The following is an 18549-nucleotide window of genomic DNA, read 5'->3' as shown; positions in this document are numbered from 1 at the left end:
TATTAGTGATAAGTGCAAGTTGAAAATTGAACGAACTTGTATTTTTGATTAGAATAATTTATTGCCTAAATAAATAAAAGGGAAAATTCCAGTGGTTGGCCTTACCTCCTGACTTTACCCCATTATTTTAGAAATACATACATTCTTAGCCATTGCAAAACGAACTGCCTCTGCTGACTCGTATCGAACTGAACAGACGCGACTCTATCTGCTTTCTTCTCTTCTTCTCTAGGATACCGATTCCCTCATACTTATAGATAACTTATAGAAACACGTGATAAAATACTGTGATTCTCTCTGATTCTGCCTCTCCTAATAAACAAAGGTTTTTTCCTATTAACTTAATTTACTTACTGTACAATTACATATCGTAATTGTACAGTAACTATACACGACGAACTGAGATGTTAGTACAATTAGATCCTTAGATACAATGTATTTCGATGAATAAATATGTTCTATTATTCTCTTAGCACTATCACATAGATGCAAAAAAGTGTCCTCTATTTTTTTCGTGATATATGTATGTAATTATTATTTTGAGAACTTACCTTTGCAAGATGCGTCAAATAATCAGCCCTCTGTTTCTGCAGGAAGTAGTTTCTCCTTTGTTCATATTCCCCGAGACCCAAGTAAGGAGCGGCAGTGACTCTTAGTTGCGGATTGTTAGGGCTATACTCGCCATAACGCAACATCGCACTTTTAACGCAATCATCCTGAAAATTATAGAGATTAATAACAAAACAGTTTGGTTTCAGAAACAACCTTGGAACCAGAGACGCATTATTCAGTGTGCAGGTCATGGTTCAAATATGTAGGGATATGGATCAACCGGTATATTATATGTGTTTTATCGACTTCGAAAAGGCCTTTAATCGAGTCACCCATGACGAACCTACACGTGTCTTGCAACAGGTGGAAATTGATGACCAAGAACTCCGTATTAAAAATGTGTATTGGCATCAATGTGGTTATTTATTCGGTCCTGTTATGACCAATGTATACCCATTGGTCATAACCGGACGGAAGCAGTAAAAACACGACGTGGAGTGAGACAAGGATGTATTTTATTGCCTGTACTATTTAATATCTACTGTTTAATGCAAACAGACTAAAAAAGAAGATAAAGAGGTTGTCAAATCACTGGAATCACTGTATTGGAGTAAAAGGAGACTATATCGAATAAAATAAAAGAATTTTTTAGAAAAACATGTTATTCTTTTCAAATGAGGTTACTTATCTGAGTATATTTTATAATAAAGATCGAGAGAGGCTAAATTTCAGAAGAAATATTTAAAAGCTGATAAGAATAGAACATTATATAGTAAGAATGGTAGCGTCCTGAGTCCTCTCCTTTACCTATTATTTAGCGCAGATATCCCAACCACTGAAACAACTCAAATCTTAACACTCGCTGACACCACCATAATCGCTGTCAATGAGGACCCCATTAACGCGTCTGCACAACTACAAAACCACCTTGACCAATTGGGAACATGGCTCAACAACCATTTGTTGAGCCATGTTGGTGAATGCCAAGGCGAATGTAAATGAAACGAAGTCAACTAAGTTACTTTTACAAACCGAAGCGATGCATGTCCAACAATAACATTAAATGATACACAATCACCAGTCAGCACGTAAGTTAACTATCTGGGACTAACTCTTGACGAAATATTAACATGGAAGCAGCACATTCAAACCAAGAAAACTCAATCAATATCAAAATACGAAAATGAGCTGGCTTATGGATCGAAAATCAAAACTCACTAATAAAAATTTGGACCTATGGTGTCCAACTATGGGGTTGCTCAAAGCCATCAAATATAAAGATAATAAAATGAGTCCAATCAAAAATATTGAGAATGATATTCAACGCGTCCTTGTATGTAAGCAATAAAACCCTACACGAGGACTCAGCTACACTTTGGTAAAGGAAGAAATTCGAAGAATCACAAAGAATTACCTTGATGGACTGAGAAGTTATCCAAATGATGCGATGGATGAAATGTTATCCAGTTATCCAATGAAAAGAAACTATGGCCAACAGACAGACATAATAAATTAAATATATGTATTATGATCTAATATAATAAATATGCATAATAGGCGGGTTGTCATAGGGCAGATTCTCTCATGTATTTAACACTCAAACTATTCAATGATCTTGTAAAAGTACGAAAACTATATTGAACTACAGATTAAAATAACGTAATTAATGTAGTATTTTGTTATTACCTGCCAACATTAATTATTTTAATTAAGTATGCCCACATCACCTTCATACACAGTCACCCAACACAGCATTGTTTGCGTTTTGTGTCTAAAACCCTTTTAATACGAATTTTTCATGGTTGGATGACCGAAGTGTTTACCTATTGATTAAAGGTGATTACTTCCGAAGTCGGGACGTATCGTTTTATATATTCTACGTGTGGGTGGGCGACAGTGTATGTTACCGCGCATAATAATCAAAAAATAATCAGAATGGCCTTTATCATTTATCAATTTCGAATTTTGACTTATCTCGACAAATTACGGCTAATATTGTTTTGTTTCGGACTTTCACGCGTGTGAAAACTATTTTCCGAATTAGTTTTGAGGTCACGCAATTTTTTGACGAAAAAATGGCTTATTATTATTTTTCCATTCTTCCAATTTACTATATACTATTTTATAGGGTTTGGTCATCTTCTTAGACACATTTACACGTTTGAACAACTAATAGAAAAAATAATGACCAAAAATAGATCTGTCCATCTTTCTTTTGTAGATCTTAAGAAGGTCTATGACTTGATACCTAGAACCAAGCTATGGGAAGCAATGGAAGACATCGAAGTTCCACGAATATTAATAAAAACAGTAAAAACACTCTACTACAATAACAAAGTAGCTCTCAAAACGGGCAATAGAATATGCAGTCCATTTAAGACGACAAGGGGACTGACTGCTACAGGGTTGCTCCACATCCCCTACTCTGTTCAAAATATTCCTAGGAAAGTGCGAAGGAATGGGCATAACAGTAAGAAACGAATACCTATATACCCTTAAGTTTTGCTAATGACCAAATTAATAGTGATCGCATAAGATGAACATGATCTCAGCTTAAGGATGAGAAAACTGGAACAGGAATATACAAATAATGGGATGGAAATAAACCTAAAGAAAACTGAATACCTAACAACGGAGAATACTGAAATGAAACAGCTGAAATTAGATGAAAGTAAACAAATCAAAGGAACAGAAAAGTCCAAGTATTTGGATTTCATAATATCAAATAAATTAACACCTGGAGAAGATAAAAAAGACTAGGACAAACAAGAGACTGCATACGAAAATTGAACCCGGTACTGTGGGATAAGAACATCAGTATAAAAACAAAAACAAAAATAAAAAAGAATATATAACATCATGACAAAAAGTATCTTGACTTATGTGTGTGATGTGAAACTTGGATAATAAATAAGAAAAACAAAAACAAAATAAGAGCAACAGAGATGGAATTTCTAAGGAGAAGCTGCAGAGTAACAAGAATAAATAGAATAAATAACATAGCAATTAAGAAAATAATGGAAATGAACTCAGATACAATAGACTACCTAGAACAGAAGAGATTAACCTGGTACGGAAATGTCAGAAGAGCAGACCAAAAACGTTGGATAAACAGAATAACACAGATAAATAGTACCTAAGAAGGAAGAGAGGCAGACCCCTTTCAGAGATGAAGTGGACGAAGCAATGGAAAGAAGAAATCTACAGGAAGGGGACTGACAAAACAGAAATAACTGGAGGGACCAGTTAGTGAAGGTATAAAGAGTAAATGTCGTAGTTCTGATGTGTTTCGTTTTCATCCGTCACCCTGTATAACACACGTAATATATTAGAATATCGATTAGAAAGTTTAAATAATTTAATATCTCAGTATAATGAATTTTAAATGTTTAAATATGAAAATCAACATAATATTAAACTATGTTTGATTTTATTTTAATCAATTTTATACTTTTATATTCAACATTATTCGCATTGTTATTCACTTTATAGGCCTGGATCCCGCGTACCAAAAAAAAGTTTATTAATAGCAAGCTGAAAATTTGTTAATAGCTTAACGGTGTCTAGTCGGACAAACTTTGATGTACGGGAACACTGGAACAGGGGAAGTTTTAATTGTGGAACAGTTTAAAAATTTGGAACGCCATATTACGAAAACGTCCCATGTGTTTTGTCGGACATAACATCCAATTAATTTCTTACTCTTTCATTAAACTCTCATGCAAAAATGAGACTGCTATTCATCACCAACATAATTCCTGTCATTTGACATGTTCTACGTGTCGGACTTGTTAAAATGCCCAACATGTTTGTCGGACAAACATTTTTTCATATACTATTATGTAAAGTTTGCTATTGAATAAACTTAAAAACAACCTGCCAGTTTTCACAATCATAAACTTATCAGGATGACACGTTCCACAATTAAAACTTCCACTGTTCCCATACATCAAAGTTTGTCCGACTAGACACCGTTAAGCTATTAACAAATTTTCAGCTTGCTATTAATAAACTTTTTTTGGTATGCGGGATCCAGGCCTATTATTTTGAATAAAATCCATCTACCTAGAACTAGCGTATTTCAATAATGTAGGTGGCCCTTATGATTCGCGTTGTGGCCCGTAAATATCCACTTCAGTTCAGCTGCCTTATCCCTTAACATATTTTCGTTTAGTTCTATTTATAACCCATTTATATCGGTACGCGACGCGAAAGAGCAATTGTCCATTCAAGGGAACCAGATAGTCCAAGCAACGAAGAACACTGATTGGAAAAACTATCTGTATGTTTCAAATACCAATGTTACCGATTGGACATTTACCCGATATTTCATTCGCAATAAAATATTAAATAATACCAGATTATTTTATCTTTAACCATCAACAAAAATGTAATATGAAGACAAGTAAGAATTAGATCGATGGTAATAGTCGGGGTTAGCTGATTATTGTATCTATGAGATGCTAAAGACGTAAAATAACATTACAGTTTTTAAGTAACATGAACCATTTTTCAATGATATATGTGCATTTAAGAAATTAATTCAGGGAAAAGCATTAATCGTAGCAAGTCAAGTACCTATATTACTATAATAGTAAGGCAAACCTGAGGGAAGAGGTTCTGAAACTATTTTCTTGTGCTCCACGTTGGACGCCAATGTATAACAATGGTCGCATTCAGGAGACAGAAAAGTGAGGGAGCAGTTCCCGATGGAGCGGTAACAGTTGTGTTTCGTTTTGTGAACTCCGCTCCCTAAATTCGTGACAGCCTAACATTTTCTGTTATATGTGAGGTTATATACTTGCCTCTGCACAATAAATTGTTTTTTACTTCATAATCATGGTCAAAGACCATGGGTTGTTTACCGTGTGCGCTACTTTCCAATTGATAATTGGTACTTGACACCATCTTTCAACAAGCCTATTGACAAATCCACAAAAGTAGCATACGTTGGACGGAAATAGCGGAATTACAGTGAGCTCACTGTCATGGCGAATGTTCCGTAGCACGTTCCGCAAGTAGCGCTACATTCAGAGAACGAATTCCCAACAATTGCGGAACCACTCCGTCACTTTTTCGTCTAATGAATGCGACAAATAACAACCAATGTATAACAGGTTCTAGAAATCCGGATACCAAAATTAAACCCTACTATAACCGAACTATGTATGTGCATTCCGTCTAAACAACAATTTGGCGCATGTAAAACTGAATGTATCTTGGGAGAGACAACACTTGGAACTAATTATTGATACGCCCAAATATCTTGAAATCATACTAGACCGGTCACTAACATATAAATTCCACCGCCAGAGTACAAGACAAAAGATTACTACGAGAAACAACCTTCTCCGGAAATTTGTAAGGGCAAGTGGAGTGCAAACCCACAGGTCTTAAAGTGAACAGCTGATGTTTCTCAACAGGAAAATATACTCTGTCCCTACTGTACCAGGCAGCTAGATTCGAATCACCAGATGACCGTAGATGCGCCTCGCAATATGTGGAGAAGTTGAGGCAAACTTTCGATGAAAAGCACCAAAAACGCCAGCATCAAATCACTCAAACTGTTCCCCCTACAACAAGAACCCCCTAATGGAATGAGACTAAACTGGAGAATCTGGCGGACACTCAATCGCATAGGCACCGGCACGCGTCGCTGCTCTTGTAAAACAGAACATCATTAAATGGGATATACAGACGTATCTGTCTATATTACAGACAGATAACGACGCACTTTGTGGATGTGGGGAAATACAGAATGTGGAACACCTGAGAGTGAGCAGACTTTGCCCATCACATTACACCCTCGATGATTTATGGCTCGCAAATACAAAGGATGCAGACGTAGCCCGATACTGTGTAGAAAAACTGTAGTCGGATCCGGACTCGAAAAAGTAAAAAGTAAGTTGACGCTTCGACTAGCTCTGCCAAACTCTTTGTTAAGACTTGCAGTTAAAATAAGACGTACCTACACCTGGGATAGAGCTAGTCAAAGCTCAAAGCCTCAACAATTAGCATCCAATGATGTAGTTAGTGACTTCACTGTTATACATTGGTTGTTACATTGTTACACAATGGCGCCCAACGTGGGGTGCAAGACACTAGTTTGTTCTAAACTGTTTCTACAGCTCCAATTATTTTAACGTAAAAAATCCGATTAATGCATTTCCCCCAAAATTCAAATCTATTTTAATACATACTAAAAACAAACATGCTACGCTAGCTAACTAAACGAAAAAGAAACCAAACTCTACTTCTATCGCTAGCACTTTAACTAAAAGATACACAACTAAAAAAAACACAAAAACAAAAATTCATGCTTACCGATCTATCAGTAAGTGGAATCTCAGAACTAACAAGTTTATTAATAAAAGCTTGTTTTCTGTCTTCTAATATAACGTCGTTACTATCACTTTTACTAGTTAAATCGAGTGGTTCGACAAATGGCAGAGTCTAAAAAAAATTAAAACCAAAAAGAAAAATAGGAAAAAGCTAATGTTAGCGTCAATGTTGCCAAACAGGCATCGTTACACTTGAAAAAAATTCAAACTAAACTAGTAAAGGCGTTTAAGCAGATTTTAGCTCGTTATATCAATATGAAAATAAATAAAAATTTGTAATTTTTAGATTTTTATAAAAAATTGTCCAATAATTTGTATTTTATAACGTAATTTTGGTATATAAACAAAGAGGTTATGAGCATTAATTGCAATGAATCTACTGGTAATGGACTAGCAAATGACTAGCACCTAACTGAGTTTTATTTACAGATTTATACACTACAATTGCTATAAAAAAAACAAACAAAAAGATGGAAATATTATCACCAACAGATGATTTACTAAGAGTAGTAGAATATTTATATACAGAATTATACAAAAGTCAACAAAACCATGATAAGCAACTAACATACAAGTTAGAAAATTCAGGAAAGAGATTAGTCAACCAAGAATCGGTATTGATGCATGATATACAGGGTGTTTGGTAAAGAATGGGCCATAGCTTAACCTTAGATTCCTGAGCTTAAAATAGGCCGATTTAAGCTAACTTACCTTAGTACAAAAGTTGATAATAACCGAAATACAGGGTGTCAAACTTAAACTTTTATTTTATTTATTTTTGAATATTTCCTGACAGGCATGGGATAACACCACGAAATTTGGTAAGTGGTGCTGATACTGTACACCCTACTAAATTATGTTAAACAAACGTTTCTGGCAACTACCAGAGGCGTACGACGGGGGAACGTGAATGGTTGACCCTTCCCAAATTCTACGCCACTGGCGGAATTTCTATTTTAGTGCAATTTTTTTATTCTCCAATACTTATTATGTAAATAACATACTCTTCATTCGTAACGATAAAGCCATTAGTTTTCGAGATATTTGAAGCTAAAAACGAAGGAGCATAATACATTAATCAAAATAAGTGTGCCTTTTCATTTTTAACTTCAAATATTTCGAAAACTAATGCCTTTATCGTTACGAATGAAGAGTATATTATTTGCATAGAAAGTATTGGAGAATCTAAAAATTATGCTAAAATAGCAGTTTAATCAGTGGCGTAGAATTTGGGAAGGGTCAGCCATTCACTTTCCCCTGTCGTACGCCTTTGGTAGTAGCCAGAAACGATTATTTAACATAATTTAGTAGGGTGTACAGTGCCTACATTTTCTGCCAAGTATCACACGGTTATGTCAAATTATTTTAAGGTATTCTTTTTGTTTTAATAAATTTATTCTTTATTCGAAATATTAAGAACTATGTGTGCCCGGTACTATAAAACTATTTGACATATCCTTATGGCACTTGGCAGAAAGTGTAGGTACTGTACACCCTATTAAATTATGTTAAATAATCGTTTGTGGTTAATACCAGAGGCGTACGACAGGGGAAAGTGAATGGTTGACCCTTCCCATTTCTACGCCACTGATAAAACTGCTATTTTAGCATAATTTTTAGATTCTGCAATACTTTCTATGCAAATAATATACTCTTTATTCGTAACGATAAAGTCATTAGTATTCGAGATATTTGAAGTTAAAAATCAAAAGGCACACTTATTTTGATTAATATATTATGGTCCTTCGTTTTTAGCTTCAAATATCTCGAAAACTAATGGCTTTATCGTTACGAATGAACAGTATGTTATTTACATAGCAAGTATTGGAGAATCAAAAATTTGCACTAAAATAGAAATTCCGCCAGTGGCGTAGAATTTGTGAAGGGTCAACCATTCACGTTCCCCCGTCGTACGCCTCTGGTAGTAGCCAGAAACGTTTGTTTAACATAATATAGTAGGGTGTACAGTATCAGCACCACTTACCACATTTCGTGTTATTATCCCACGCGTGTAAGGAAATATTCAAAAATAAATAAAATAAAAGTTTAAATTTGACACCCTGTATTTCGGTTATTATCAATTTTTGTACTAAGGTAAGTTAGCTTAAATCGACCTATTTTAAGCTCAGGAATCTAAGGTTAAGCTATGGCCCATTCTTTACCAAACACCCTGTATAAACAGACGAAATAAGGAACATCTGAAGAAAATGAAAAGAAATAAAGCTCCGGGAAAAGATAACATCGTTACATAAGGCGCAAAGATTGGAGAAGAGATTTTTAGAAAATATAAAGGAACTTAATTTTTGTATACATCTAAGTGGAACACCTACAAGATGGCATAGTGCACTTAACATTTTATTGCACAAAAAGGGCGATCCAACAGACTTCGAGAATTACCGACCCATAACCCTGCTAAACCTCTAAAAGTTATTCACAAGAATAATAACAAACAGACTAGAAACAAAATTATATTTTTATCAACCTAGGGAACAGGCAGGTTTTAGGAAAAATTTTTGGCACTAATGACCACCTCCATTGCGCAAAAGGAATTATAGATAGAAAAATTCATCGAATACAACCGACCATTAGCCATGGCTTTCGTAGACTTGGGGGTTCAGAAAAACAAAAGATGCGCAAAAAATCGCAGTTAGGCTTAGACTGGCTTTTTCTCTCCTTATCCTGATCCTGAATGGCAAGTAGGAAACCCTCTGTTTCGGGAAATCTCTTTTCTGCTGTCAGCCAATAGTTTGACGCTGTATTGTCGACATACATATCAAACTTAATTACTATGGTATTATTATAGCTGTACATTAAATGCGGTCTTCTCAAATAACATAAAATATCAGCAATGAATAATAATGAGTCCCTGGATGTCTCGTTCTATTATACAGCTGTATTTAAAATTTATGACTTTGATAAAAAATTTTATAGCGTGCAACACTGAGCAATAATAATAAAAAAACGTCTTACGAAAATACTAGCTTACTCTCAGTCTGTATTATTATTCAAAGAGTGTAAAAATGAACTACTAACTAAAATGAAACGTTTCTGGAAAGTCTAAAAGTAAGTATAAATTGTATAGATATTGCTGTTTATATAGAATCAACATATCCTAAAAAAGTGAGGTATGGTATCACGGTAATGTACTATTAAAATATTCCCATGTTAGAATTCTTGCAAAAAAAAATAAAATACGGCTTTCGCAAATCCGAAACAGCGTAGTTGGCATACAAAACAAACCAAAAATCTGCATTAAACAACCTTCTTTTCTAGACACTACGACTGTATCAAATAAAGGCTGAATCTCAAAAAAATCGCAAACGTTGCAGATTCTTTCTTACTTCGTTTTCGTTTTGTACTAAGACACAATTGGAATTTAACTGAACATTTTCTTTATCTTCTTCCAGTGATTGTTCGCAGTTATTGTTCCATGTACCATCGTTATCACATTTTTCCTGAAACAAAAATTTTACTTGAAGTATAAAGTCGTTACGAAAGTAACTATATAGTGATGAGCGCTCTAATAACCGCAAATAATAACGGCAAAATATGGAAAATATAATACGCTCTGAAATAAAACGAGATGAAACTAGTAGAGGTGGGAAATTTAGCGATACAAAAGTATAAATTTACATTATTAGATGGAAAATATCGATATAAACGTATAAAATTAACATTACATTACATAGTATCCCACCTTTAGAGGTCTGTGACAGGAGTATTTTATAAAATTCTCTTGTCACAGTGACAGTTGTCATACTCCTCCGATACGTCTAAAAGTGGAAAACAATGTAATGTTAATTTATACGTTTATATCGATATTTTCCACCTCTACTAGTTTCATCTCTTTTTACTTCACTATGTATTACGTTTTAGGTTTTCCATCTTTTGCGTTACTTTGCCGGTTATTAGGGCTCTTATCACTGTATATTCTTTACCGCTTTTTATGCAAAAATTTATCATGGACTATATTAAAAACGAATTGATCTACAAACACCCAAACTTATATGGAATCATCTGATATTTCTTACTATTTCGTGTGAATTTAAAAAAACAAACACACGAAGTCAAACAATATTTATTTTAAAGCAATTTAATAACAAATACATAACAATTAAATAAAACAATAAAGTATTTAACAAACAAATTGAAAGTAGTTGTTTTAAAGTCAATAGCATACAAAATTTCAATGTAAAACGAACGCTCCTAATCAAATTATCAACATTTTGTTGTGGTAGGTTATTCCATCCTTTAAGAGTAGCTTGTACTAGCAGTACGATGTTTCGTGGATTATCCCGGCGAGCTCTAATTTTTCTTTTAAGCATATCCCACAAATACTTTGTAGGATTAAGCTCGGGTGAGCAAGCAGGCCACTCCAAACAAGGGATACCTTCTGCTTCAATGATGTCTGTAGTCACTCTAATGGTATGTGTGATGTATGTAAATAGGTAGTATTCGGAACGCACTCAAGTTGGTAATATTGTAAGAGTGACGTGACAGTGACAAGTACAATGAAGCGGAAATAAAACCATTCTGAATCTAGACACGATAGATACAAGTTGTTTCATTATAACCTCTCCTCCAAAGTTAACCTAAGAACCCTACCACGTGTTACATTATAAATATATTATATTATCACAGTATGTAGAGGTCCATTATCATGCAATAAAATTAAAATTTTCTCCTGTTGCACCTCTCCCGAGCCTGACTACAGGTTATCAACATACCTGTGAGCAATTAAAGTTGATCGGATGAAAATTAAAGGAGTTTTTTTTATGGATCACAATTCCTCTCCAGAACATTACACTTCCCCTTGTATATTTGTGAACAGATCTGACAGTTTTCGTTCTTGCTTGTCTTCCTCGACCTCTAAGTACACGATTTCATGGGTCATCTGATTTTACACAAATCCTGACTTTTTTGAAAATAGCACATCTTGTCAATTCCTAATGTTCCAGTTCTGGTGGTGAAGACACCAATTTAGGCGATCAATATTGTGCTGCCTGGATAACTCGGGAACCCATAACTGTCTCCTGCTGTGTACTTCTTGGTACGAACTCTTCTTCTTATCGTTTCAACTGAAACAGTTACACCTGTAGCTTCCAAAAGCTGCCTTTGGAGCTGCAGGTGAGAAATGGTTGGGTGTCTTTCAGCTGATTGGACAATTAAACAATCTTGGAGAGCCGTTATTACTTTTGGCGACATTCCCTTGCTTTATTTTTGAGCTTTCCTAGTTCCTGTTACCTAGCATAGATTTTGGACAGAACGCCCTGTATTACGCCTAGCTCTACAGCTATGTCCCTTTGAGAACATTACTTTCTCCACAAGACCAATAATCTTTCCTCGTTGTAAGTTCTATAACCCCACATCAGGGATAGTTTCGTTTTTGGACGCAAAAGTTAGTTCATTTATTTTCGTTCAATTTGCAACTCAAGCAAATAACCTATACCGTACCGAGCTGTACTGTCCGATTGTCTTATACAGGGTGTCCAGAAACTCTACCGACAAACGAAGACAGAAGATTCTTTAAATAATTCTAAAACAATTTAACCCTATTCACTTAGTCCGAAAATGCTTCCTAAGGGAGCTAGAGCTCTTTGAAGATGGCGTCTTGTAATGAGTTTTTCTTAAATACCTCCAGAACGCTACTATTTAGAAAAACAAAAATTGGTACGCGTATTTATCTTCCAGAGATAAATCTATTCCATTCTTTGCGAATTTTTAGTACCGATCATAGGCGTCCGTTTTGGGCAGGGCAACGATTATTTTATCGCATAACTTTTTTGTCTTTAATTTTTAAGCATTTTTGACACTGCATTATTAAATTGTGAGGTACTCTAGTGCTAAAAGGTACTCTTGTTTTAAGTCGGTAGGACACACCGTTTTCTAGAAAAATCGATTTGAAAATTTTTCGTTCTTTAAATTTCAAAGAAACCTTTTTAGAAAGACGAAAACTGGTACATTTATTTATATTCCAGAGATAAATCGATTTAATTAATTGCGAATTTCTAGTACCGGTCATAGGCGTCCGTTTTGGGTAGGTCAACAGTTATTTTAGAGCGTAACTTTTTTGTCCTTAATTTTTAAGCATTTTTGACACTAGATTATTAAATTATGAGGTATTCGAGTACTAAAAGTTACTCCTGCTTTAAGTTAGTAAAATATATCGTTTTTTTTTTGAAAATTTTTTTCCATTTTTTTCAAATTCCCAAAACGAAAAACTTTCAAATCCATTTTTCTAGAAAACGGTGTGTCCTACCGACTTAAAGCAAGAGTACCTTTTAGTACTACAATACCTCACAATTTAATAATCCAGTGACAAAAATGCTTAAAAGTTAAAGACAAAAAAGTTATGCGATAAAATAACCGTTGCCCTACCCAAAACGGACGCCTATGACCGGTACTAGAAATTCACAATAGATGGAATGGATTCATTTCTGGAAAGAAAATATGCATACCAATTTTCGTTTTTCTAAATAGAAGCGTTCTGGAGTTATTTAAGAAAAACTAATTACATGACGCCATCTTCAAAGAGCTCTAGCTCCCTTAGGAAGCATTTTCGGACTAGGTGAATTGGGTTAAATTATCTTAAAATTATCTAAAAAATCTCCTGTCTTCGTTTGTCGGTAGAGTTTCTGGACACCCTGTATATTTGTTTATTTTCAATAAAAACCTTTATTCTTCGCAACAATAACAGACCAAAAAAAAATATATTACTTTGAAATACATGGTGATTCCATATAAGTTTGGGTGTGTGTATTAGACCTGTATTTAATACCTGTTATTTATTTTTGACGAGCACTCAAGATGTGTTTTAGAAAATACGTTTTTCTACAACCACTATTCAAAGTGCACTTTTCTGCACGGTTTTATGTTAGCAAACTTGATATTTTCTCACAGTATAAGATATTTGACATTAGTGTGCAGAAAAGTGACGTTTCTGTGCCGCAAAGTGACGTTTCTGTGCCGCAAAGTTCTTTTCTGCACAGTTGACTACCTCATTCTGAGTAACGTTATATTCTGTTTACATCCGTGGACTACCGCATTCTGAGTAACGTTATATTCTGTTTACATCCGTGGTTAAACTTTAGACAAATATATAACCTATAAGACAATTATTATATTTAACTATAACTATAGCATAGAAACTAAATTATGGATGTTACAACTGTTTTATTTTACAATTTTATTCTTATTAAACATTTTATAATTATCAAATAACCAATAAGGATTTAGCAACCTGTGCAAGAGACGTCGAATGAAGTAGGTTTTGTGTAAATCCGTGACTGCATAAATATAATGTCAATAATGTGTAATAATTGTCTAAATTTAAACAAATTAAGGCAGTGCATTAATTTTTTAACTGATTTCTGTGCAATTTATTTAGGTATAAGGAATTTAAATTGATTAGTAGGTATTAATTAAATACAGTTTAAAATTTATCACATAGGTACCTATTATAATTAATCGTCGTTTGGAAATTGTGATTTTTATTTTTAGGAAAAACTGTGCTTGTAGAAAAAGTATAGTGTGAAACACGTGCAGAAAGGTAATTTCTCACTCGTTTGAATTGCGGCACTCGCTTGCGCTCGTACCGCAACTTTTCAAACTCGTGAGAAATTAGTACCTTTCTGCACTTGTTGCACAATATACTATAAAATAAAACATTACATTACATTTCTAACATTAGAATAATATTAGGAATAAATCACTGAGTCACATTTTCAATCCTATTTCAGTTTCTGTTGTGCATCAGGATGTAAAGATGTTCTAGTGTGTTTCCAGACCCCTTTCAGGGCATGATTAATTTTGTATCTTTTGTTTTTTGCATATTTATTTTTGTATTTTCTCATCTAATCTAAGGGTTCACATTTGTTCTAATTGTGAATCCCAATTTGTCCTAACTGGGAATCCAAGTTTGTACTATAACGAATCTAATTGTATCAATTTTTGAGACGACCTTTATCACATTAGGAATCTAGACGATTGCACTTCTTTCCAATTCAAATCCACCAGGGTTTTTGTGTCCTACACATGTTTCGAGGTATTCACCTCTCATTTCATCTCTTAAAATTGAAAAAAATGCAATGGTCTACTTTCATTTCATTGACCTCTGGCGACTGGTATAAATAGACTCGAAAAAAAAAAAAGAATACCAAGTTACCCAATACCAACTTACTTAAAAAAATCTAAAATAATGTCCAAATTACAGTCAAACAAAATACAAACACAATCAAACTGTAATCAAAAAGTAATCAAAAACGATTTATGTAATTGGCAGTTACTTAATGGATATTTCGTTCGATAATATCTACAACATAAACGCAAAATATAAAACTGTTGAAGTGGGCATAGTGAAAGGTTTCACCAGGATATATTTGCACATTGAAAGACACTACAATAGGAAATGGATACGCAGCAATGTTGAACTATTACCTGTTGTCTGTTGGTTGATATACCGAGAAATTCCAATTGGAGCAATGAAAAGGAAGAAAACTACAAAATAACTTTAGACCAGGACCATTGATTATAAACTTACCCATAGATAGCTCACCTCCTGGTAACCGAAAGACGTATCGGCAACTAGATGGCGCTACTCGAAAACCGTATCGAGATTTCTCAGTCGCTGTCTGACTTGCGAGTAGTTAACAGTGGCGTCAGAGCCGAACTTACCCTATAGGTGTATTACCTTCTATTAGCTGCGTATTGCGCTGTGATAAGTTAAAGCGGAATTTAAGACGACAACCACAAATTTAGAAACGTGTGCTGTTACATGTGCATGTTACTGGTTATATTTACTATAAGATTATAAAGAATTTGAATTGGATTAAATGTCATGAAGATTTGCAAGACACTAAAACTCTATTACAGAAATACGAATTAATGTTACTTCTTAGAGAATATGGTGCACATGAATAAAGATTCTTCAGAGATAACCAGATTTGTTTGTTACTATTACTACAATAATGTTAGAAAAAGTTTCACGGGGCCGTTTTTGACAATATTGAAACCTATTTGGCTAAGCATATTTTATTAACTAAAAATTGGCTTGAAAACTGTAAAGACCATAAAAGAAAAAATATAAAATTCTTGGTGAAAATCAAACTTTTAAAAACTTGTCAGTGGTATAACATTAATGAAAGCAAACAAAAAAGAGAAAATTACTTATTTTTGATAAAAGTTAAGTTAAACAAACATGAATATAATACAATAAATAGTTAATTTAGCAAGATCTGGAATTATGCATTTTTTGAGTTTTGTTACTTTTCTTCCGGGTGAGCGATTATTGAAAACTTTTTTATAAAGTTTAGGGAAAAAATGCATTCTTGATAAAAACCTGCATATTTTAAAACTCAAAATGAAAGAATTATGTAGATGTCCTCGGCTATTTATATTTTGGAAATTCCCTGTCATTTTATCAATATTATTCATTTAAACGTTGACAACTTGTGGTGTTTTGTCAAAGAAAAATATAATCCATTGTATTTGGTACACATCACTATCTGCTTTTAATAACCTCTTTGAAGTATTTCCATCAGAAAGGTCCTCAGAAATTGTTAAATGAAATAATAATAATATCGTAGGGCATTTTTGCCGGAGAGATCCTTTCGGATTGTTCCGGCGCCATTTACATCTTTAACCTGTTTCAAGTAACTATTGCCGATGTACACTAGCCCAGGGGGACCGACGGCTTAACGTGCTCTCCGAGGTACGGTGAAACGGCTCTTATCATTTTTAGAAATGAAAAATTGATTGTCGTTTGCAGGGCTTGAACCCGCGTGCTCTGGCGTATGATGCCAGTGATCATGCCGTTCACCGGCCGTATAGGTCTGGATCCCACGTATGAAAAAAAAGTTGAATAATAGCAAGCTGAAAATTTGTTAATAGCTTAAGGGTGTCTAGTCGGACAAACTTTGATATATGGGAACACTGGAACAAGGGAAGTTTTAATTGTGGAACAGATTAAAAATTTGGAACGGTCAGACCACGAAAACGGCACTTGTATTTTGTCCGACAGAACAGACTTAAACCCTCCGAACAGAGATTAAACTCTCATGCAAAAATCAGACTGCTATTTATCACCAAATGGGCGTTTTAATGAGTGGAACATGTAGAATTTGTCAAATGACAGGAATTATGACAGGTGATAAATAGCAGTCTGATTTTTGCATGAGAGTTTAAGTCTGTTCTGTCGGACAAAATAAATGTGCCGTTTTCGTTGTCTGACCGTTCCAAATTTTTAACCCCACAATTAAATCTGCCCCTGTTCCAGTGTTCCCATATATCAAAGTTTATCCGACTAGACACCCTTAAGCTATTAACAAATTTTCAGCTTGCTATTAATCAACTTTTTTTTTCATACGCGGATCCAGACCTAGTAGCTCTGTTCTGTTAAATGTAAAAAGTATGCGATCGAACAGTAGATCCTATCGATTTTATTTCACCTCTATACTATTTCTTATTTTGTACATAATATAATTGACTTCTATTTTACCATTTCTAGACAAATTGTCAATTTTTTGTAATACAATGTTAGGTACTCTCAGAAAAAAATATATAGCTAATTTTTATTTCCGGTAAATTAAAAATGCAGGTATTTGAGTACCTCTAATATACCTAGTACATATTCTAGTACTATTGTTTAGTTTTATAACATAACTGAACTTTTTTCTGAACTATGACGTTACTTTTATGTGACATTTCGAGCCATAACAAAATATGTAGGAGTAATTATTCCATTTACTCACGGGTTTTGCCTCTAATTTATATACGTTCAAAATAAGTCCGGTATTAAAATGAATAATTCTAAGCAACTTTTGTTCTATAGAGTTTTTTTCACTAAGTCAAGATTTTTCGAGTAATTTGCAAGTGAACATATTCACTTTTCAACAAAAAAAAAACACCTTTTTACACGGTTTTTCGCAAATAACTCAAAATGTGGTAAGTATTTGATCGAAAAAATAAATATTCTTAACAAAAATATACCTATCTTATAAAAAAAGTGCAGAATGGTATGAAGTTATATATAATAAATGTATGAAGTTTGTAGACCCAGTAGAAACAGAGTTTTAGTTCAGGAAGAGTAGGTTCTAATTCGTCAAATTCCAAATCGAATATTTAAACGTGGAATAATTAAAAAATTAAGCACTTTTGGAGAAAACTCAGTATCTTTTTTAAAATGTTTAAAAAAAGCTTTATTTTTGTTTCTTTTTTAAGTTACTAGCATCAAAAGTAAGTAAGTTACGCTCAGAATAAAATGGTTCCTTTTTTTTGTAAAAAAGATCGTAAAAATCACCCCCTAATTAGCGTCTAAAATTAAATTAATCGTCAACACTTGATAAATTACTTTACGTATGTAGTGTTTATATGATCTGTAAGTTTTGGAAAATTTTTAACAGCCATGTTTTAACCTATTTTTGTCTTAAAAAAAAACAAAAAATATAAAATATTCAGAAAAGCAAAACCCCCTTTATAGTCTAAAAAAATGATTTTTTCAGAATTTCAAAAAATTGTTTTTTTACTTTAAAACCATTTTTTTCAAAAATAGGCGCTTTGAATAGATGGAACTTACAGACAATATAAAAAATAAACAAGTTAAATAAATTGTAAGGCCGTTTCGATTCATTTAATTTCGGATGCTAATTAGGGGGTGATT

General features: G+C 33.7%; 1 protein-coding gene across 10 annotated transcripts in view; it reads right to left on the bottom strand.

Moving 5' to 3' along the window:
- The window catches only part of LOC114337039 (uncharacterized), a 75921-nt gene that overhangs the window by 35972 nt on the left and 21400 nt on the right, over window positions 1–18549 (bottom strand). For 5 of the 10 annotated variants that reach the window (XM_050642406.1, XM_050642407.1, XM_050642408.1 and 2 more), the window contains exons 2-4: window positions 10235–10348; window positions 6877–7005; window positions 552–716 (exon numbers count right to left, since the gene is read on the bottom strand). In XM_050642406.1, coding sequence (XP_050498363.1) covers window positions 552–716; window positions 6877–7005; window positions 10235–10348 — 408 coding nt within the window. Of the gene's footprint in view, window positions 1–551; window positions 717–2238; window positions 2386–6876; window positions 7006–10234; window positions 10349–18549 lie in introns of those variants that run through there. The other 5 variants (XM_050642409.1, XM_050642411.1, XM_050642414.1 and 2 more) reach the window with 2 other exon arrangements.

The sequence above is a fragment of the Diabrotica virgifera genome, chromosome 2, assembly GCF_917563875.1.
Source record: "Diabrotica virgifera virgifera chromosome 2, PGI_DIABVI_V3a".
NCBI lineage: Eukaryota > Metazoa > Arthropoda > Insecta > Coleoptera > Chrysomelidae > Diabrotica > Diabrotica virgifera.
This window is presented reverse-complemented; position numbering and strand designations above follow the sequence as displayed.